The sequence below is a fragment of the Capra hircus genome, chromosome 27, assembly GCF_001704415.2.
Source record: "Capra hircus breed San Clemente chromosome 27, ASM170441v1, whole genome shotgun sequence".
Classification (NCBI taxonomy): Eukaryota; Metazoa; Chordata; class Mammalia; order Artiodactyla; family Bovidae; genus Capra; species Capra hircus.
The window spans coordinates 18,987,672-19,011,311 of record NC_030834.1 but is presented as its reverse complement, the minus strand read 5'-3'; the positions used below and the strand labels follow the sequence as shown (position 1 = coordinate 19,011,311).

At 41.8% G+C, this 23,640-nt stretch overlaps 1 protein-coding gene across 4 annotated transcripts in view; it reads left to right on the top strand.

The window, feature by feature from the left end:
- Positions 1-23,640, top strand: part of RBPMS (RNA binding protein with multiple splicing) — a 203,585-nt gene that overhangs the window by 115,250 nt on the left and 64,695 nt on the right. For all 4 annotated transcript variants that reach the window (XM_018041830.1, XM_018041833.1, XM_018041831.1 and 1 more), the window contains exon 5: positions 5,890-6,040. In XM_018041830.1, the coding sequence (XP_017897319.1) occupies positions 5,890-6,040 (151 nt within the window). The remainder of the gene's footprint in view (positions 1-5,889; positions 6,041-23,640) is intronic.

Genomic DNA, 23,640 nt, shown 5'->3' with positions numbered 1-23,640 from the left:
CATCCACACCCTCTCTACATCCTGCCTCTCAGAACTTTGCTGAGCTCTTTCCTGGACTACCACCTGGTAAACTTCGGCTCTTCCTCTGTGATGCCTTCCTGGTCGTCAGTCACTCCGGGCCTTGGCTGTGTTTCCCATGGAGTTCTAAACCTCCTGTTTGTCTCTTAATCTAACCATTAGTTCACCTGTACAATTCGTCTACCAGAGTGTACCCTCTGAACTCCTCAAGGCAGGGACTTCACTGATTCTTATATCTCTAGCACATAGAACTGTTGCATGCTTGCTTAAATCTGTTATGTTTTTAAAATTTCAAGCATACCAAAAGATAGAGTAATGAACATCCACAAACCCATCAGAATACACCAACATTTTGTTGCATTTGCTTCCATTCCCCACCCTCCCCCCCCCGCCCAAGTATTCTAAAGTAAAATACTTGCTGTTATGATATTTTGCCACATTCTCATTATTCTTTGTATTTCAGTACAAAAAATTAAAGACAGGATGAATTGGGAGATACAGATTGACATGTATACACTACTATGTGTAAAAGAGATAGCTGCTGGGAAACTGCTGTATAGCACAGAGAGCTCAGCTCAGTGCTCTGTGATAACCGAGAGGGGCAGGATGAAGGGGTGGGATGGAGGCTCAAGGTCAGGGGGGGTGGGCGGTGATATATGTATACTTACAGCTGAATTCATGCAGCTGTACAGCAGCAACTAACGCATCTGTACTGTTACTATATTTCAATTAAAAATTAAATATGCCTGAGAAAAACATTCTTGAGATCACAAGAAAATCGAAAGATATTTTCCTACATTATGATATTATCATGCCTAATAAAATGGACAGTTCCCAAATACCACCTAATGCGCATCCTATATTCAGCTTTGTTCATATTCCCACAAGACGTCTTTCACATCTGGTTTGTTTAGTCAAGGACCAAACATTGCATATGAGGCTAGGCCTCTAAGGATATTTGAATCATTCTAGAATAGCCCTTCTCTTTCCTTTTCCCTTCCATTATTCAGTGAATAAGCTCCTGACTAATATTTATTCCACTCTTGTGAGACGACATTAATACCAGAGACACTGCTAAAGGGTTGGAATGATGTTGAACCTTTATGTTCAGAATAATCATGATTCCAAACCCATGGTTTGCAGCCAGTAAATCGTTCCAGCACAGCCGCTGTGCCTAAGAAACCAGAATTGCAACAGCTGGAGAAACACGAGAGCAACTTGGGATCCGAGCTTTGCAGTGCATTAATTAATAGGGTTTCCATCCTGTCTTCCAGAAAGACACTGAAAGAGCTACAGTCCATTTCCAGTGATTCTCTAGATTTCTGTAGGCTCGGGTCTTCAGGATTTTGTGATGTCTTTTCAGTTTGCCGTTTTCTTGTGTTTTCTCATATAGTAGCTCTTCCCTTGTCCTTCTGAGACGCCATCCTTTGATATAGTCCGTAGAGCCATAAAATGGCATTTTGAAGCTCTGTAGCTTGCTTAGAGTCTAAATTCAATGTAAGTAAGAAACAAAGATTTTCATTAAGGGGGGGGGTCTAAGTTTACAACTCTGAAAACTCTTTGTTCAAGATTTTTCATTTACAGATAGTTTTAACCTTTCATTTGAGGAGAAAGAGAAGGGATAAAAAGATGTTTTGCAACTGCCTCAATAAAGTGAGTGTAGAGCATTGCTGTATGCAGATGCGGAGTTTGAATTTTCCTTCCAGTCTGTAATTGCCGTTTGTCGCTTTTGAGATTGAATTGTTAAGACTTCTAGTAATCGCATACATCAACACAGATGCGTTGAGTAAAACTGTCTGTACGGGTTGAGTCACTTGCAGTGAGGGGGGAGGTGGGCTTGGGGCTGGAGCTGGTGGAGAAGAGGAGATTCACCTGGATGAGACTCCAGAAAGTTCAGAAAGAGTACTGCGGCCTATTTTAGGAACTATGGTGCAAGAAACAAAACCGTGTTATTAAGGTATCTCAGCTCTGGCTGCCATAACAAAATAGCACAGACGAGGTGGTATAAACAACATTAATTCTCTCAGTTCTGGAGGCTAGGAAGTCCAAGATCAAGCTGCCAGCAGATTCAGTATCTGGTGAGGATCCTGCTTCTGGCTTGTAGACTGCTACCTTCTCACTTTGTCCTCGCGTGGCCTTTCCTCGGAGGGTGCTCTTGGAGAGAGAGGTCTTGCGTGTCTCTTCCTCTTCTCTCAAGGGCACTAATCCCTTCACAGGGGCCCTCCCTCTGAATACATCACATTGAGAGTTAGGGCTTCAGCGTGGATTTTGAGAGAACACATATTTAGTCGGGAACACATAGGCTTATGGATTTGCAACTGCCCTGATACAGTCTTTGGTGTTATTTAGTAGACTGCTAAATCCTAAAGGAAGTCAACCGTGAATATTCACTGGAAGGACTGTTGCTATAGCTGAAGTTTCAATACTTTGGCCACGTGATGTGAAGAGCTGACTCATTGGAAAACACCTTGATGCTGGGGAAGATTGAAGGCTGGAGGAGAAGAGGGCGACCAAGGATGAGATGGTTGAATGGCATCGACTCAACAGACATGAGTTTGAGCAAACTCTGGGAGTTGGTGAAGGACAGGGAAGCCTGGCATGTCGCAAACAGCTCATTGGGTCATAAAGACTACTTCTAAGGATACTTTTGGCCCCTTGGGTAGGGAGTTCGCCTTTGTAGATCACAGTGAACCTGTGTTGCTTTGGTCAAAGTGTACTAGGCCATCTTGGAGAGGTTGTTGGCTATCCCTATAGCCAGTAAGGTTGGGTTGCTTCTGAATACCTTCTCAAACTGGTATCATCCTGATATCCAGAAACTGTTCTTTCAGGACACCATTTACAATTGGAAGAGAAAAGGTTCTATTCACCTATCAGAAGGGTTTTGGTCAATTTTAGACAATAATGAAAACGTTGATTTTGAAAGTCACCGATTCCCTCTTTCGATTTAGTAGTAATCTTATCCTGATAGCATTTAATGTTGGAAGTCACTGTGGCCAGAGAATAATCTTAATAGGCTTTAATTAAAAGCACAAGGAGTTTGTTTTTTCTTTTCATGTCTCCTTTATCTGTCTTCCTCTTTTTCATCTTTCTCCTCTCCTTTCTTCCTCCTTACATCCATGTTCCCCCCATCCCTGCCTCCCTCTGCCTCCTCTTCATCCTTTCACATTTAAATGTTTTTGGCTTGGCTAATCCCTCTGGATAGAAACTGAGCAGAGCAGGATATTGATTACCAAATATGGTATTGCTGCTAAAGATGTTAGAGGAATGTAGCTTGTATTCTAAGCCTCCGGCCTCTGAATAAGCTGCCAAACAAATTAGGTCATTTTAACTTCTGAGTTGTTTTTTTTTTTTTTTTTTTAATAAGGAGCTGGAACTTTGATTTGGAACATGATGGTGGTGTTATTTTAGCTCACAGAGGGAGGGAGGAGTATGAGGAGTTGGGGCCACTCAGGCATGTTTTAGGACCTGAGTCACGAGACCAGGTTGTGTAAGAGCCTCAGTCAACTCGGGCGCGTCAGGAAAAGGACTGAGGCATCGGATACAGACGGAGAGCCTCCTCTCGGGGACTAGAAACTCCAGAGGACCCCTGACCAGGATGCTTTTCCCATGCTGCTCATGGTGATGTGGGCTCAGGGTGAAGACAGGTGCTTCTTCACAGAAGGATGATGGAGTTACGTGGCAAGGAGGACACTCTGAAATTGAGAGCACGCTGTTTCTATGTGCAGTTGGATGGAGGCCCTTCCACGGCACACCTCTGACAGCAGGGATCTGTGCTCATCTCCCAGCAAAGACCACAGCTCTTCAGATCCGTATTTGGACATCTTTCCTCTGTTGTGATGCCAGCTCTGATGGAGGGAGGTGCTCTCCGTGGAAGTGAATGGAAGCAAACACGACTTCTGCATCTGCCTTGTCTTTTTCCCCCATAAATTTTTGGCAAGACAGTCCTGAGGTTTCCCCCAGTTAAGACAAAAACTAACGGCAGTTAAAGAATTGCTTTTTACATTTCATACAGCTGCCCCCTTTTTCATTTTGTCACTGGTTAGGGCTGCCCAAGAGGATTCCTTGTTCACTCCAACCTGCTTGCTCCTGCAGTTGGTTTCTTCTGAGAAAGTGTGTCGATCAGGCTCAGAAGGAAATTCCACCCACCCTGGGACTGTGGATCGGGGCTTGATGGCTTCCGTGGTGCCTCCCCGAGGACTTCTCTCCCCCTCACCTCCCTTCATTTTTCTTATTGCTGTTACCATGAAGACACAGCTCTTCCTCCCATCTTTGGACCTGGGCCTATGAAGTTCAGAGTTGTTCATGCTGTCTGCAGAGTTAGAGACTCTTACTAATTTCTGGTGGAAATTGCTCTTTAATTCAAGCTAATTAAATGAAGAAAGGGGCTTTGGAACCCGCAGGCTCATGTGGGTGGTAATCTGAAAACCTGTGTTCTTAAGACCCTCGTTTTCAGAACTCACTCTTTTTCCAGAACATGCCATACAGACAAACAGGGTGCCTAAGTCTGTTCTGAACACGCTGGTATGCGCCATATTATACTAGGGTGTCTTTTTCATACCATTACTGGGGTCCAGATTCCATAGCATTGGACAGAAGATCTCACAAGGTGATTCAGTATGCTCAGACCTTCTTGAATGATGGAGTTGGGGTGGGGGGGTTTCAGAACAGACTTTTATCTTGTCCTAAATATTGTATTTCATAGGGACTTCCCTGGCAGTCCTGTGGTTAAGACTTCACTTCCAATGCTGAGGGTTGCATGTTAGATCTCTGGTCAGGGAGCTCAGATCCAACATACCTTGTGGCCAAAAAATCCAAAACATAAAAGAATCAAACAGTATTGTAACAAATTTAGTAAAGAGTTTAAAAATGGTCTACATCCAAAAAAAAAATCTTGTATTTTATAATTGTGTGACTTATTTTGTTGAATATGTTTTGTGTAGGTAAACTATAATAATAGAATTAAGGGTAGAAATTACTCACCTCTCTTTGGTCCCAGTAATCTGTTGTCTGTCCATCTGTGTAGCTAATGAGCCAGCTATAGTCAAAATCAGGACCTTAACACATCAAGGCATTCATCTAAATTTATCAGTCTAGAAGCTAACTGGAATGAAATGATACTAATTATATTGGAATCTTAAAACTGTTTCACTCTTACCTACGTAGTAATTCAGAGCACATGTATCATCAATATGAAAGTTCTCCAGTTGGAAAAAGATGAGAATTTTCCCCCTCTAGAGGTGATGAAACTAAAGCATTGAAGAAATATATTGTTTTAAACACTGGTCAAATCCTTCTTATGAGTTTTGGTATTAGAATTTCCAGTGTTGTAATTTATTCTTATTGGTAGGCATTAATTAGTTTTTAGCCATGCTAGGAATTTGTTGGTCCAGATTTAACATTTGAACTTGAGGGAATTTCCTGGTGATTCAGTGGTGGAGACTTCGCCTTCCAGTGCACGGGGGTGCAGCTTCAATTCCTGATCAGGAAGCTAAGGTCCCATGTACCTCTTGGCCAAAAAGACCAAAACATAAAGCAGAAGCAATATTCTAACAAATTCAAGAAAGACTTTAAAAATGGTTCACATTAACAAAAACCCTGAACCTGACAGTGTAGTCCAAAAAGAAAAGGAGTAGTTGGAAAACCATGCAACTAAATTAAGTTTTTGATAGAGTAAACGAAATCTCCTTGACTTTGTGGACATGTTGTATCATAGGTTTTCATGTATTCTGTATAAACAGTGAGAATGAGTGTCCTTGCTGACTTTTTTTTTTTCTCTGATAGGCTGGGCTGGCTGGTATGTTTATTTTGTCACCATTCCGGTTTGCTTCTAAGGAAATGAAAACACCTGCCATTTGTTCTTTATTTCTAAAGGGCATCCGCTTCGATCCTGAAATTCCGCAAACACTACGACTCGAGTTTGCTAAGGCAAACACGAAGATGGCCAAGAACAAGCTAGTAGGGACTCCAAACCCCAGTACTCCTCTGCCCAACACTGTACCTCAGTTCATTGCCAGAGAGCCATGTAAGTCGATCTACTTTTCATTTGGTGGGGGGCGGGGTGCGGGGGAAGAATTGTTCAAGTGCTTCATGTGAGATTACACCACGGGACACAGAGCTGGCTGAGTGACATTTCCATTTCTGAGAAGAGGCTGCCTGTTCTTGCTGTCTGAATTCCAAAGACAGCAATCTTGTTCATGACTCGCTGTCCCAAAAGATGGTTCGGCTCAGTCAGAACTGTGACTACACAACTTGGTTTTAAGTGCTGTAGGCTTCCTAAATATATGATCTTGACCTTACTGTGAGTATGCCCTCTTTGCCTTGGGGGTTGAAATCCATATTTATTTCCCATCCTTGGACCATGAGGGCTGGTTCTCGGCATTCCCTTTATTTCATTTTTTGGAGATTATCAGTTCTGTGGCTTTGGGAAGATATAATGTGAAGCTTGAAAGAAGCAGATCATAAGAAGTTCGTTCTATTTTTGAGAACAGTTTGGCCATAAATCGGGAGGAGTTGGGGGAGTGAACATACACAAAAAATTTATATAGTAGAACAGTCAGTTCTAACAAACTAATACGAGCAACGGTTTAAGGAAATTCAGGGCTTCCTGTTTTAAATGAATTGGGTAAAAAGACATTGACTAATTGCAAAACAAGTCTTTTACCCCCACCTAATGAGCTCATTCTCCTAAATGCCCAGGCTACGATTTCTGCCTTTGATGGAATAACTTGAAAAGGTTGTCTTAATTTTCTTTGTCAAGCTCAATCAGTAGAAGGGGCGAGGCATGCGATATGCCTGCACTTGTCCTGTTAATGCATGGTCGTGTGGGATTGAATATGGCAGGGCCTTCAGGGAATCGCACGTGCTTGGTGTTACTTGGAATCTTACTGCCCTCTGGTTCTTGACCTTTTTCTCAAGCCACATGATCTTGATCTTCTTTCTGCTTTCCCAGACAGTCCGCTTCAACTTTTCTTATTGAAATTGAAGGGTGCAGGGGTCCTCTCTCCCTCGTGTCTTGTGCGTGTCAGATTTAATCAGGTTGTGGAAATTACAGTCATTCTGTAGCTCAGTCATTCTTGAAAAGCTGCTGCTTATCAGTGGAAACTGGTAGATAAAAGAGTTTCTCCCTCAGTGTATTGGATAGTTTTTCTATGAATCCAGGAAATCATAATAGAGAGAAATATATATATTTTGTTCTTCCGTGTCCTAGGGAAACTCAAAACCTTTGTTTGTTGGGGAAAATTAAACAGAAGTTTTATCTTAGGGTGCAGTTACATGAAAGGATATAAGAATATTTATTAATGCTAATTATGTGTCATTAACAGCATCTAGTCCAGTGCTTTGTATATTACATATATCTAGTAAGTATTAGTGATGAGAAGTGGATAAATTTCATATTTTTAAATTTGGCTATTTGTAGAATTATTCCATTTGTATGCCTCTTCATTTCTTTCTAAAATGTCCTCTCCCTTTAAGGCAACAGAACAGAGTATTCATAGGATACTTTTACTTAGAAAAGAGAACCTAGAGTAACTCTTTACTTTCCTAGTGATTTTGCACCAGATCTCAGAGTACTTCTTTGAAAAGCTTGATTCAGACAGAAAGTGTAAAAATGCTGACGATACTTTATCCTTTTAGTTCTTTATTGAATGTTTTTCTCTCTGGGAGTTTGGGTGGTGGTGGTTTTGTTTTTTTCCTAAATTTGTTACAACATCTCTGTAAAGTACTTAATCCAAGAGATGATAGCCAGTTCACAGTAGGGTCCATGAAAACAAAAAGATGAATAATCTGGACATCCACACACGAGGCACTGAAGTTCGGGAGAGCTGAGAGCAGAGGTTTAAGGACTGCTCTGGCCAGCCCTGGCTCCCCGCCTTGCCTGCGTCCCAGAACCGCTCAGAAGCAGTCAGATAGTTTCCATGGCCGGGTCAAAACTTGCCTGGCACCTTATGGCAAAACAAACTGGAAGCTTTAAAAAAAAAAAAAAAACTATAGTCTATTATTAAGAAAATAAATTAGCATGATTTTTCTTAATAGAGCTCCTTTTTATGATGTAGAGACCTTGACAGTGGTTACGCTGGCCACTCAGACTGACCTTTTCATCCATTTCAGTTCCCTCTGGAAATTGGGAGCTTTTCTGTAACTTGTGCAAAGTGGTTGTTTTCCCTGAAGCACTCTCCAGACTAAGAATGTGACAGTGGTTCTGCCCTGGCGAATTCAGTTGCATTGTGCTAGAGGTGGTGACTTTATGCCAACCAAGAGTAGACTTATGGAACCATTGGATTTGGGACTTAGGAAAGGCCTGTAGGCGTCTCTGTTGCAGACCATGAGAAAGATTTTATAAATGCTGCATGCACACACACAGTTGTTGTTCAGTTGCTACATCGTGTTTGACTCTTTGCAGAGCCATGCCAGGCCTCCCTGTCCTTTGCCATCTCCTGGAGTTTGCCCAAGTTCATGTCCATTGAATCGGTGATGTTATCCAACCATCTCATCCTCTGACACCCTCTTTTTCTCCTGCCCACTATCTTTCCTAGCATCAGGGTCTTTTCCAGTGAGTTGACTGTTTGCATCAGGTGGCCAGAATATTGGAGCTTCAGCCTCAGTCGTTCCAACGAGTATTCAGGACTGATTTCCTCTAGGATTGACTGGTTGGATCTCCTTGCTGTCCATGGGGCTTTCAAAAGTCTTCTCCAACACCACAGTTTGAAAGCACTGATTTTATTTATGTGCTTGGTTGTGCAGGGTCTTGGTTGCAGTGCACAGACTTCTTGTTGCGATGGCTTCTCTTGTGGTGTAGAAAGCTGTAGGGTGCAGGGGCTTCAGTACTTGTAGCTCCCAGGTTCTAGAGCACAGGCTCGGTAGTTGTGGTACATGGGCTTAGTTGTTCTGCTGCATGTGAGATCTTCCTGACCCAGGGATCGAACCCATGTCTCTGGCGTTGGCAGCTGTATTCTTCACCTCTGAGCCACTGGGCAATCCTGCATGCTTCTTTTTGTTGATATTTTTTATATAGTGGTGGCTGAAAAATACCCACTGCCAGCACTCAAGGAAGAATGTGGTTTGATTATACTAACAAATACTTATTCAAACTCTCATTTCTCAAGTATCCATTGAACCTAAATGAGCACCAGGTATGGTTGGCACAGGGGAGGAAGGGGACTGTGATTTTTGCCTTAAAAGAGCTGTCAATCCAAAGGGTTGGTGGTGATCAAAGTTGTTAGGACACTTGGCATATGTCAAGGGTATAAAAGAGATTCATTACAGCTTAGTTTAAATGTCCCCAAATCAGACTGCCTTATTTGCTGAGTGCCTACTCTGTGCCAAGCATGAAGGATGAGAAACCGAAATATTGGAACTTAAAGACTATTAACCTTGCTATGCTTCTGTTCCCTCGCCTTGGCTGAAAAATGGGAATAATACCATTTTCACATGATTGTTGTGAGAGCTAAATAAAACGATATTATAAGATGGTGTTGAGGATTAAATAGGTGTATTATATGCAGAATACTAGGCAAATGTAAAGGATAATCTTAATTTTTTTTTCTAAGTTGTTTTTTTTTTTTTTTTCCCCTGAAAGCTAAATATAGGTATTTATCTTCTGAGGTGTCATCTCTATGTGGCTATAGCCAATTGCCTTTCCAAATTAGGAGAAAAGATGAATGAAATTTGCATCCAATCCCAGGAATGTAGTCTACTTCCTTCAATAAATTTTTATTTGTTTGAGCTTCTCCTCCTTTTATTCGCATTTATGTAATAAAGAAAAATATTATGAGGGACCTCCCTCATGGACCAGTGGCTAAGACTTCACCTTCCAATGCTGGGATGCCGGTTTGATCTCTGGTCTAGGAGCTATGATCCCTCATGCCTCGTGGCCAAAAACTCTGGAACATAAACCACAGAGGCAATGTTGCAACAGATTCAATGAAGATTTATCAAAATGGTCCCCATCAAACAAAATCTTAAAAAAGAAGGAAAAACACTGTGACTAAGCAGAAAGTCGAGAGATGTATGACGTGCATAAATTACATAACATTGTGGTTCAGTTCGGTCACTCACTCGTGTCCGACTCTTTGCAACCCCATGAATCGCAGCACACCAGGCCTCCCTGTCCATCACCAACTCCCGGAGTTCACTCAGATTCAAGTTCATCGATTATGGAGGAAGATAGTGTTGTGTAGTATAAGAAGTCCACTTCAGAGATGAACACAGGGCAAGACAACCTCTGGAGATTTGTTCTCTTCCTCTGAAAAATGATGATACTGTGTGTCAGACACCCTGCTAGGCATTTTACATGAATGACCTTGTTTGAGTCTCAGTAGCACTGTTTGACAGTTGAAGGAACTGCCTCTTGGAAAGGTCCAGTAACTTTCTTGAGGTCGGGATTGATGTGTGCCCTCCCCACCCCCAAATCCGTATGTCAAAGTCCCAACCCCCAGTTGAGGGTTGCTGTCGCATGTAACCATATTTGGGAATAATCTCAAGGTGATTAAAGTGAGGCCCTTAGGGTGGACCCTCATCATATGACTGCTGGCCTTATAAGAAGGAGAAGAGATAAAAGGGACGACTGACACAGAGGAAAGGCAGATGCTGCCAGTTAAGGACCGAGGCCTCAGGAGAAGCTGACCCTACCCACACCTTGATCTTGGACTTCTAGCCTCAGAATTACGTGGAAATTAGTTTCTGTTGTTTAAGCCACCCCGTCTGTGATACTCTGTTACAGCAACCTGAGCAATCTAGTCCATCAAGTGATAGAGCCTGGATTTAAATTCTGGTCTGTCAACTCACTCATTTTATACCTTTGGTCTAATTACTCAACTTCTCTGTACCTCAGTTTTCTCACCTGTAAAATGACAGTGCTCGCACATAAACAGTTGTGAGGATTAAATCGACAAATGTGAACGTGAGAAGGGGCCTCACGGTGTTCAGTGACTGTTAATATGTGCAGAGAGGAATGGATGTTTCTGTGCCTTTTGTCTCTTGCTGTGAGACCTATGGTTTTTGTATATTCAGTATCCTAGCACCTAGAAAAATATGTAGAAATTTTAAAATTTTATTTATTTATTTATTTGGCCATGCCGGTTCTTAGTATGGCATGTGGGATCTAGTTGCCTGACCACGGATAGAACCCAGGCCCCCAGCTTTGGGAGCACGGAGTCTTAACTACTGGGCCACCATGAAGTCCCTGGAATTTTTTAAGATGTACAGATTGCATTTTCTGCTCTTTCATATGGAACTTTAAAAATTCTCCATGTTAATGAGTATGATTGGGATACGATAATGATGCATAGAATGCAGGTGTCTAGTTGGGTAAATTTTGTCACAATATATACTGGATTTAATTGGATAAGTGTTCTTGCTTGGTCTGTTTACACTGTTGTATACTATAACAGTGCCGTTAAAGATGGAGGCAACCAACATGTCACAAAACCCTTCCTCAGGGTAGACAGTCCTCTTTCAATTCAGATCTTTGGAGTAAATACCAAAAGGTTCATGAAAGTGAAGTCTCTCAGTCGTGTCCAACTCTTTGCAACCCGATGGACTGTAGCCTACCAGGTTCCTCAGTCCATGGAATTTTCTAGGCAAGAGTACGGGAGTGGGGTGCCATTTCCTTCTCCAGGGGATCTTTCAGATTCCTGTAGTCCAGGATTCAGATATCCATGGGTCTGGTCTAGGACTTACTCATTATAATTTTTAAAGCTCTTTGGGTGATTCTGATTTTCTTTTCTTTTTTTGAGATTAAGTACACAAATCCTTTTGTTACTCTAAGCAAATAAATTGCAATTCCAGTTAGACAGCTTCAGCTCATTTATGCATATGGTATAGTAGTTCACTAGATTGATTGAATACGCACAGTGAACAATGGAAAAACAACCCACTTCAGCCATTAATCTGATATTTGGGGACAAAAAACCCAAACTATTTCCCTATTAGAATACAGGTAAAAAGTAATGAAAAAAAAATTTTTTTTGGTGTACTTCACACTAACATTTTAAGATTTAGAAAACTGAAATACCTGTGTGGAAATCATGGCAGAAAATGGCATTTTAAGCTGAATAGTGTATTTCTTCTCTAAGTCTCAGTGATTTCTACTTGAGAGACCTGTTGGCCAGAAAATTAAATTAGAATTCTGTGCATGCTCAGGTGTCCAAATAGAGTATAGGAGCTGATACATAATCATTTTTAAGAATCACCAGCTGAGCAAGAAATTGTAAAATTAAGTTCTCTTCACTACTCGCACCCTCTCTTCCCTGACCCTTGCCCCTGCCATGTCCCCTCCCCTCACAGCAAATCAGTGCTCTCTCAGCGTGATACTTTTAAATACACTGTAGGCACATAACCGTTCGGTGAATAATCAGACCACCGCCTAGTTTTCTCGGCACATCACTGGAATTTCTCATCCATCCTATACTCACCCCAGCCATCAGGAAGTGAGTGTTCTTTCTGACGTCAAAAGAGATCCTGTCAAAGTTCAGAAAAATCTTCAAAGTACATGGCAACTGCCCTCCCAGGGAAAACAGCAAATATGGAATCTCTTCACCTTCATCTCTGTGGACTAGAGGCCTTTTGGGGTCTGGTCTGAAGCTCCCTGTACCCAGGAGAGCACAGCCTGTGTACCTGCGTTTTCCAGGGCAGCGTGCACAGTGTGTGCCGCTTGAAGGATCGCGGGTGACTTCACAGTCCCCACCCTTGCTCTGAAAATGTGCTGAGTGCCGCCATTACCAGATGCTGGGTGTCCCGTGCCTCTTGTGCTCAGCGGGGCACAACCAAAAAAGATGGCACCTGGTCCAACCGGGCGGAGGGCAGCAAGGGAAAGACCACATAGGTGTCGTTTGGGGAGGAAGGCAAGATTTTTTTTTAAACTCTGAAAAGCAACTTCCTTGCATTTTTGTGTTTCATCATGCAGATCATTTTATTTCTTTCTGATGATAAAAATTCGACATGCTTCTCGGAGGAAAAACATTTTTAGGCAGTCCAGGAAAATAGAGGAAAGAAGTCAGTACAATTCTACCAGCCTGAGGCAGTCACCCTAAGATGCCTTCAGCATGTGTATGATGCTCGTGGATCTCTGTCTGATTTTTGAATTTCAGAAGCGTTTCATTTACCCCTTTAGGACAAAGTTCCAATGCCCAGTTAGATTAAATGGCCTGGCAGGGCCATTTAATCTGGTTCTCACGGCCCTTCTCTCTGTATTGTGCTTGCTGTAGGGCACTGTGTATTCCGGTGGTACAGATACCTTGCTAGAACCAGAGGAGTGGGAGGAGATATGTCTGTTCGGCTCTCTTAACTATCTGATGTCTCAAGTGAGTCCAAAAAGCATCTGGGCTGCTGGAATTCGGGAGGTTGATTGAATGATGCATCAGTCAGTTCAGTTCAGTCACTCAGCCATGTCCAGCTCTTTGCGACACCAGGGACTGCAGAACGTCAGGCTTCCCTGTCCATCACCAACTCCCGGAGTTTACTCAAACTCATGTCCATCGAGTCAGTGATATCATCCAGCCATCTCATCCTCTGTTATCCCCTTCTCTTCCCGCCTTCAGTCTTTCCCAGCATCAGGGTCTTTTCCAAGGAGTCAGTTCTTCGCAGGTGGCCAAAGTATTGGAGTTTCAGCTTCAGCATCAGTCCTTTCAATGAACACCCAGGACTGATGTCCCTTAGGATGGACTGGTTGGATCTCCTTGCAGTCCAAGGGACTCTCAAGAGTCTTCTCCAACACCACAGTTCAAAAGCATCAATTCTTCGGCACTCAGCTTTCTTTATGGTTCAACTCTCACATCCATACATAACTACTGGAAAAACCATAGTCTTGACTAGACGGACCTTTGTTGCTGTTATTAAGTGGATGACAGGGACTTTCCTGGTGGTCCAGTGGATGAAACTCTGTACTTCCGAAATAAGGGGTGTGGGTTCAGTCCCTGGTCTGGGAACTAAGAACCACATGCAGTGCAGCATGGCCAAAAAAATTGAAAAAAGAAAATAATGGGAAAAGAGGGAACAATGTTTATCAAGCAACTATGCTATACATACCCTTAAGAACTGTGTGTAAAATACTCATTTTCCCACTAAGGAGACTGAAGCACTGAGAGTTTGAGTAATTAAAACACAGCTCAGTTTTAATCTAATTGGCTCTAAAGCCCATTGCTGGCTTCACTGTACCATACTACATAACTTACAGCCCACTGATGCTTTTGGCCAGAGCTATTTTTAAGATCCTCCTTAGGAGGTGCTTTAAAATCAAACTTTTTTAGGGTGGTTGTATTAAAGAACCCAGAGGCCTGCATCAAACTGTAAGGGCAAGATTTCAGAGCAGGTTGCTGCTTAGTGAAAAGCAGGCTTTAGTATAACTCTTTGAGGGGGGTGCCGTGCCTTGTGGCATGCAGGATCTTAGTGCCCCAACCAGGGATCAAACCCAGGCCCCCTGCTTTGGGAGTTCCTAAGCACCAGACCCCACCAAGGAAGTACCAGGCTTCCGCATTAACTCTTTGAAGTATCAGATTTTGATGGCCAGAGTGCGTTAACTCTAAAATATATTCTTAAGTAGCTGACCAAATTGAAATACTTGGCAGTTTCTATTTAGTTTTGGTGTACTTAATTCTGAGTCATTGTTTCAGAAGATAAGAGTGACCACTTTCAAGAGTTGATATATTTTAGTTCAGTAAATAATGGCACGTTCAGCCATCCTTCAGCCAGGATATTTGGCTTCTTTGCTTTCTACTTGGAGGACACGCACTCGGGTCACTTAGGAGGCTTTTCAGATCATTTGGGTGGAAGTGGCAGTGAGCTTGGGTGGAAAGGCATGTGAAACAGCCCTGTTTTATTTACATTGTTTGGAATTCTAAGACCTCACCTGCCCACTCTCTGAAACAGTGATAGTATGAAACCAGCATGAATACTCACCAGTTTATGGTTAAGTAGATGGTATGCTGGAGAAGGCAATGGCTCCCCACTCCAGTACTCTTGCCTGGAAAATCCCAGGGACAGGGGAGCCTAGTAGGCTGCTGTCCATGAGGTCGCTAAGGGTTGGACACGACTGAGTGACTTAGCAGCAGCAGACACTATGCTGGGTAAGTGGTGCCTTGCCGTACAGTCCCACTAGGCTGAATCTGCAGGAAACTTCTCACTTTTAATTTTCAAAGTGACTCAACAGATCAGCGAGAAACCTTGCCCGTTCTTTATGTTAAAGATAAAATTGAGACCTCGTTCTACAATTTTTTTGTGAAGTAAAAGTAACACAACTGTGAGGAATCGTCTCACTGGATATTGGGTCTGTTATTTGAGGAGATGAAAGATTTCAGTCTACCTTGGGGACCATCCTGGAGACAGAGGTTTGATCATAGGATTATAATCTGAGCCCATCTACATTTGAGAAATAGGTCCTTTTTCAAGCAATATCCTTTTAGCTTGAATCTTCTCTTTACGCTAAAATTTATAAACTTGTGTTTTAATTATTTTGTAAAATGATTATGCCTGATCCATTTTATTGTTATAAAAGTAAGGAGGTCATCAATGAAATTTAAAGGGTTAAACTGATACATTTTCCTCCCATCTGGAAATAACCTCTGTTAACATTTTATTGTTTCTCTTTCTATGTACCTGTCTATACATTTTTAAAATGTATAGACATTTTGTATAAAAATACAAAGAGTCACAGGTAGATTTTGTTTGGTTTAGTTTGGTTACAACATAGGACCATGCTGTCTTTATCATTTCTCACATACTGTCCTTCTTTTAGGCAGACTATTCTTCTTAAAGGTCTCCTCTTGTCTGGGAAGACAAGAGAGGGAACAGGACACCATAAAATCTTGTTGTTTTTTTTTTCTTTTTAATGTAGGCAAGGAAATTGGATAGTAAGAAGGAGGCACTCACCCAGATTTTGCCACTGGCAGTCCCTTCAGGAGGTGGCTTTCTGCTCCCTCTCTTATCTTCCCAGACAAGAGAAGAGCCCAAGGGTGAAAAGGAAGTTCTGGAGAAAGACAGTAATGACTCTGGGCAGTCAGAGACGCTGGGAAGCATTACGCAAAGGAAAGGGCAGGAGATGGACATCGGGAGGAGACAGGAGGCAGCCAGCTCCTCAGACGAAGGAGGTGGGGACATCTGAGCCTGACAGCTAAACTTGCAGGAACTCTGCTTACTAGACTTACGCGCCTTTTGCCCCTGAGGCAGCTCTGTAGTGGGAACCATCAAGGATTCCCACTGAGGATTTCTGCCCTTGAGCTGGATCATTTTGAAGCTATCAGAAGTGATGCTCACGGAAACATGCCAGTGACTTCTATTCTATGTACTAAGACTCCATGATAATTGAGTAACCCACTCTGCGTCTCTGAACACTCACCCTCTCCCCCCAGCCCCCATACCAGCAGGCATTTGTAAGCCCGATTGTCATAAGTCAGGACATGTATTTGGCACTCAGGACATACAAGGACACCAGATGTCTAGGCCCCTGGACATTCTGAGAAATAAAAACACAGAACAAATCTACAGTAAATAAGGACAGCAAATACTCTTAGAAACCAGAGACCTAAACTAATGTTTATTTCCACATATGCCCCACTGTGAAAAAGCAAAAGCATGTTTTCCTTTTAAAGAGAAGAATCAAACATGTACTGAGCCACATCGAGAGGCAGAGCCCACTTCCATCTCTTTCTTCTCTTCAAACCTGCATATATTCCTAGTTTTTGCTTAATGCACATAATTGTAATAATTTTAATAATTAAGTGTAACAGTAATATTAAAGTATTAGGCAGTGGGTTTTGTAAGAACAGTTTCCATGTGATATATCTTTTATGTGGGAAGTACTTTCTTATAGCATCAGTAGGTCAGCTAATCTGATCCTATTTATTTAATTACGTTTTAATGAATAACCTATTTTTGATTCGGCTTCCCTGGTAGCTCAGAGGATAAAGCGTCTGCCTGCAATGCAGGAGACCCGGGTTTGATCCCTGGGTTAGGAAAATCCCCTGGAAAAGGAAATGGCATTCCACTCCAGTATTCTTGCCTGGAGAATCCCATGGAGAGAGGAGCCTGGCCCACGGGGATGCATAGAGGCAGACACGACTGAGCGACTTCACGCACACCTTTGAGTAGTTTCTCTGATGGCTTAATGGTAAAGAATCTGCTTATCAATGTGGGAGATGTGAGTTGGATCCCTGGGTCAGAAAGATCCCTGGAGGAGGAAATGGCACCCCACACCAGTATTCTTGCCTGGAGAATCCCATGGACAGAGGAGCCTGGTTTGCTACATACAGTCCACAGGGTCGCAAAGAGTCAGCTACATTTAGCAACTAAACAATAGTAGCAATCTTTGATTAGCAGTGGCTATTAGTTAACATTTTGCTCTGAATTTCTTTTTTTAAATTGCTTTGCAATGTTGTCTTAGTTTCTGCTGTACAACAAAGTGAATCAGTTATATGTATAGATATATCCCCTTCCTCTTGAAACTCCATACCACCTACCACTATCCCACCCCTCTTTTAATTTCTGTTTATCTGATCATTGATCAACAGACTTCCCTGGTAGCTCAGCTGGTACAGAATCTGCCTGCAACGCAGGAGACCCTGGTTCGATTCCTGGGTTTCGGAAGAGCCCCTGGAGAAGGGATAGGCTACCCACTCCATTATTCTTGGGCTTCCCTGGTGGCTCAGAAGTTAAAGAATCTGCCTGCATTGCAGGAGGCCTGTGTTTGATCCCTGGTTGGGAAGATTCCCTGGAGGAGGGCATGGCAATACACTCCAGTATTCCTGTCTGGAGAATCCCCATGGACTGAGGTGTCTGGCTGGCTACAGTTCCTGGGGTCTCAAAGAGTTGGAAGCGACTAAGCGCATAAACAAATGCCTTAAGAACTCAGGAAGTCCAATCTCCTTGGAAGTCAGAGATTTCTTTTGTAATGTAGATAACGGCCCCAACTTCAGTGTTTTGTAAACTCAATGTATTCATCTCCTCAGCAGAGAAATGAGAGAATAAAGTTAATTAATTTACTGGGATAGTCCAGAAGAAACAGCTGGGACCGACTTCATTCTTTTAAGGCCGTGTTCTCTCCTCACCTGCTTATTAAAAGGAAGGCATTTCTTTGTCAAAGTTTGATGCAGGCTTCTGTTTCTTCTGCTTTTTCATGCACTTGGAATCCTCAAATAGACATATTTTCTTGTACAGCAGTTCTCAAAAGTATTTGTCTGCCAGCCCTTGGTTGGTCTCCAAAACCCATTCAGGGAGTTCACGGGGTCTAAACTGTTTTCATAAGAAGAGTTTGTTTTTTGTACTGTGTCGTCATAGACACAACTGGTGAGTGCGTGTCAAGACAGTGGCACCAAACTTACCAAATGGATAACCACCGTGATCTTCACTGCCTCACACTCTTTTGAGTTTCAAAAAAGTTTCACTTAAGACTGTCCTAGGAATTAATAAAGTCATTACTTTTGTTCAATCTCCACTCTCCAGTCACTATATAATTCCTTTTTGACAAAATGGGGCAGTAAATTTAAGTTAAAGCAGATCCGGCTCCCATTTTGCGGCTTCCCTTGTGGCTCAGCTGGTAAAGAATCACCTGCAAAGCGGGAGACCTGGTTTTGATCCCTGGGTTGGGAAGATCCCCTGGAAAAGAAAAGGCTACCCACTCCAGTATTCTGGCCTGGAGAAGCCCATGGACTGTATAGTTCACGGGGTCACAAAGAGTCAGACACTCCTGAGTGTACAAGTCATTATATGATTCCTTGTTGACAAAACGGGCCAGTACATGATGAAGTTAAGTTATAAGCTGAATCACCTGCCATTTTTACTTGAAAGAATAACTTGATAGACAATTATGGTTATTCAGACTATGATATTTGGTTCTTTTTCTTTTTTAATGAAAATTAATCGAATGAGCCTATCCTTTTAAGAAAAACAGCGTTTGTTGCAACAATAAAATTAGAGCTCTAAAAAAATTGTGTATTAGTCAGTCATGTTTGCCAACTCCTTGTGACCCCATGGACCAGGCTCCTCTGTCCATGGGAATTCTCCAGGCCAGAATACTGGTCTGGATTGCCATTTCTTTCTCCAGGGAATCTTCCTGACCCAGGGATCAAACCCAGATCTCCTGCATTGCAGGCAGATTCTTTACCATCTGAATTATAAGGAAGTCCACCCTAAAAAAATTAGAATTTTTGAAAACTTTACGTTTACTACCATGAGTTTGACAACTTGCAAACTCTTAAAGACTTTTTTCGTTGAGATTAATGGTGATACTAATGAATTTCTTTTTGAATAATGAAATTAATCAACATTTGGAAGATCACCATAATGCAGAGAACTAGTATTTTCCAAATGACCAATGCATCATGTTATAAAATAACATGGTTATTGGTTTAAAGAAAAAACATGTAAAATATAAAGTGGAATTTAATGTAAAAATACAAAAAGTTTATTGATAAGTTTTCAGATACCACAGTGCAACAAAATTTTTGGTGTGATATGAAAAAGAAATGTCCATAGTTACATGTAAAAAGACATAAAAATACCCATTCCTTCATAAGCTACCTATCTCTGTGAGGCCTTTTCTCCCCCTATGCTATAGCTGGTACAATTGCTTGTAATATGTTGAATTTTTTTTCTTATTTTAATTGGAGGCTAATTGCTTTACAATATTGCGGTGGTTTTTGCCAAACATTGACATGAATCAGCCATGGGTGTACATGTGTCCCTCATGCTGAAGCCCCCTCCCACCTCCCTCCCCATCCCATCCCTCTGGGTCATCCCAGTGCGCTGGCCCTGAGCATCCTGTCTTATGCATCGAACCTGGACTGGCGATCTGTTTAACATATGATAAATACATGTTTCAATGCTATTCTCTCAAATCATCCCACCCTCTCCCTCTCCCACAGAGTCCAAAAGTCCGTTCTATACATCTGTGTCTCTTTTGTTGTCTCACATACAGGGTCATCGTTACCATCTTTTTAAATGCGTTAATATACTGTACTGGTGTTTTTCTTTCTGACTTATGTTGCTCTGTAATACATTGAATTAGAAGCAGATATGAGAATTCAATTGTCTTCTTTTTTTTTAATGTTTATTATATATTAGAGTGAAGATTTCACATATGATATTTGTCTTTCTGTGACTTCTCTTAGAGTGATAATCTCCAGGTCCATCCATCTTGCTGTAAATGGCATTATCTCATTCCTTTTATTGGTTGAGTGATATTCGATTGTATACATGTACCACCTCTTTATTCAATCTTCTGTCAGCGGACAGGTTGCTTCTATGTCTTGGCTGTTGCAAACAGCACTGCAGTGAACATTGGTGTGCGTGTATCCTTTCAAACCGTGTTTTTTGAGTATGCCCAGGAGTGGGATTGCTGGGTTTACATGGTAGCTAGTTTTAGTTACCTCCATACTCTTCTCCATATTTGGCTATAACCAGTTTACAGTCCCATCAACGGTGCCTGTTGAGTTCCCTTTTCTCTACATCCTCTCCAGCACTGCTGCTTTTAGAGTTTTTGATGATGGCTATTCTGACCGGTATGGGTTAATAATCTCATTTTCGTTTTGATTTGCATTTCTCTAATAATTAGTGATGTCAAGTGTTTTTTCATGCGCTTCTTGGCCATCTGTATGTCTCCTTTGGACAAATGTCTTTGGCCCATTTTTTGATTGGATTGTTTGGTTTTTTGATACTGAGCAGCATGTGCTATTTGTAAATTTTGGAGATTAATCGCTAGTCAGTCACATCATTTGCAAATATTTTCTCCCATTCTGTGGGTTGCCTTTTCATTTTGTTTATGACTTCCTTTGCTGAGCAAAAGCTTTTGAGCTTCATTAGGTCCCATTTGTTTATTTTTGTGTTATTTCCATTACTCAAGAAAAGAGATCGAAAAAGATTTTGCTACAGTTTATGTCAGTGTTTGTTCGTTGTTAGTGTATAGAAATCCAGCAGATTTCTGTGTATTTATTTTGTATCCCGCAACTTTAACGAATTTATTCATAAGGTCTAGTAGATTTCCTGTAGCATCTTTAGGATTTTCTATGCAATAGTATCATATCACCTGCAAATTGTCTTCTATTAAACCAGATATTAAAGAGCTTTGCAAAAGTGTAGAATTTAAGTTTTTGTTTTGAAATACATTTTTCACAAAATATATCTTATTTTAGTATGTAATGGTTTGATTTTAAGTTTTAATTTTTAATATGGTGGATATCAATTGATACACCCCATATAAAAATTCTTTGACATCGTCAGTAATTTTTATTAGGGTAAAGAGGTACTGAAATAAAAATTTAGAAAAGTCTAATCTTGACCGGTAAAAATTTTTTTTTGCTTGCATTGGGCCTTCACTGCTTTGCTTGGACTTTCCTCCAGGTGTAGTTCTTGGGCTTCTCATTGCAGTGGCTTCTCTTGTTGGGCAGCACAGGCTCTAGGCATTCAGGCTTGTTGCAGCTTGCAGGCTCTAGAGCGTGGTTTCAGTAGTTGTGGTGCGTGGGGCTAGTTGCTCCAGTGCGTGTGGAATCTTCCCAGATCAGGGGTCGAACTCATGTGCCCTGTGTTGGCAGGTGGATTCTTATCCACTGCACCACCAGTCTTAACCATTGAAAGTTAATATTTTATTCCTGGTTGGGTAGAGTGGGTGCGGAGATGATGCAGTTAACAGAACATGACTAGTGATTTGGGGCCAGTGACTAGCTTCAGCAGCTAAAGCCTCTCTGGGCTAGACTGGAGGAAAACATTGCTCCTGCAGTGCCTGGGACCCTGCAGGCTCTGTGCCAGCCTCAGCTCTGAGGGCCTCCACTTCTGCCACTTACTGTGTGGACACCAGCCCAGGAATAACTGCATCAGGAGGGGTTTTAACAGCTGGATGATAACGCCACCGATTCATCCTCAGAGACCCTCACACAGGCCTGGGCATGGGCTGAGTACCTTTCAGAAATGCTGACTCCTCCCCCACCCTATCCCACTCCCTTTCCCCAAAGTAATAGGAGCGCATTTCAAGAAATTTGGAAAAGGCAGAAAGTGAGTTTTTAAAAGCTAATGTTTTAAGGTCCTAAAGAAACGTGCTATTAAAGTCTTTCGTATTTCCTTTGTATTTTTTAATGTACAACTTTTGCAGAGTCTTTTAAGTGTAAAGGCTTGAGACATTTTTAAGTTTTTTGTTTTCCTCATGTTCATTGGTTTTTAATAATATTACTATTTTTATTTACCCTACTGTTTATTTTACAAATTAAATGCAACAAATGATCTTTTTTGTAAAATTGCCCAAGGAGACACTGACTTTGTGAGAGGGACTCCTAATTATTAATTTAAGTTATCCAGTGAATGTTTTCATCACAGGGTTTTTTTGTTTGTTTGTTTTAATTATAAACATGTCCCACTCTCAATCCTTAGACTCACAAGGTAAAGAGACTTTTTTAAAGTTGTAATTTGCAATGTTGTGTAGTTTCTGGTATTTCAGTTCAGTCACTCAGTCATGTCAGACTCTGCGACCCCGTGAATCACAGCACGCCAGGCCTCCCTGTCCATCACCATTTCCCAGAGTTCACTCAAACTCATGTTCATTGAGTCTGTGATGCCATCCAGCCATCTCATCCTCTGTCGTCCCCTTTCCCTCCTGCCCCCAATCCCTCCCAGCATCAGGGTCTTCTCCAATGAGTCAACTCTTCGCATGAGGTGGCCAAAGTACTGGAGCTTCAGCTTTAGCATCATTCCTTTCAAAGAATACCCTGGGCTGATCTCCTTTAGATAGGACTGTTTGATTCTCCTTGCAGTCCAAGGGACTCTCAAGAGTCTTCTCCAACACCACAGTTCAAAAGTATCAATTCTTTGGCGCTCAGCTTTCTTCACAGTCCAACTCTCACATCCATACATGACTACTGGAAAAACCATAGCCTTGACTAGATGGACCTTTGTTGGCAACGTAATGTCTCTGCTTTTGACTATGCTATCTAGGTTGGTCATAACTTTTCTTCCAAGGAATAAGCATCTTTTAATTTCATGGCTACAGGTGTTTAGCAAAGTGATTTGGTTCACAAATACATATATTTATATATTTTTCATATTTTTTTGTATTGTAAGTTATTACAAGATAGATGCCTGTTGTTTATCTACTTTATATCTAGTTGTTTGTATCTGCTAATCCCGACCTCTTAATTTATCCTCCCTCGTTCCCTTTCCCCTCTGGTAACCGTATTTGTTTTCTTTGTCTGTGGGTAATGAGACTTTTTAATGAAGGTTTCCTTTCCAGTTAAATTCAGGCTTCTGGGTCCTAGACAGAAGGTAGGCAAAACTGACACAGAGAATCTTTCTCTGTTTATCAGGAATGGGAAAAAAAAAAGCATTCCACTTAGCTCTGCACCCCTTTCTCCATCTGCCCAACGGAGGCAGTACTGTCACGCAGAGCTGTTACGAGAGGTCAGCAATTATGTACTTCCTGCGTTGTGGGCTTGGTAGTGGCTCAGTTAAATGACGGCTTTAAAACAAAACTCATACTTGTAGCCAGTGGCCTGCAATCTCAGGATCTTCGAATCTACCACAGATGTGAGGGCATGGAAGATTAGATGAGATGGCAGCTCACTCAGCACACTGATCTCAGGTCTGTAAGACCTGGAGCAGAGGACCTTGAAATCATGACCAATAGGGACTTCTGCCAGTCCAGTGGTTAAG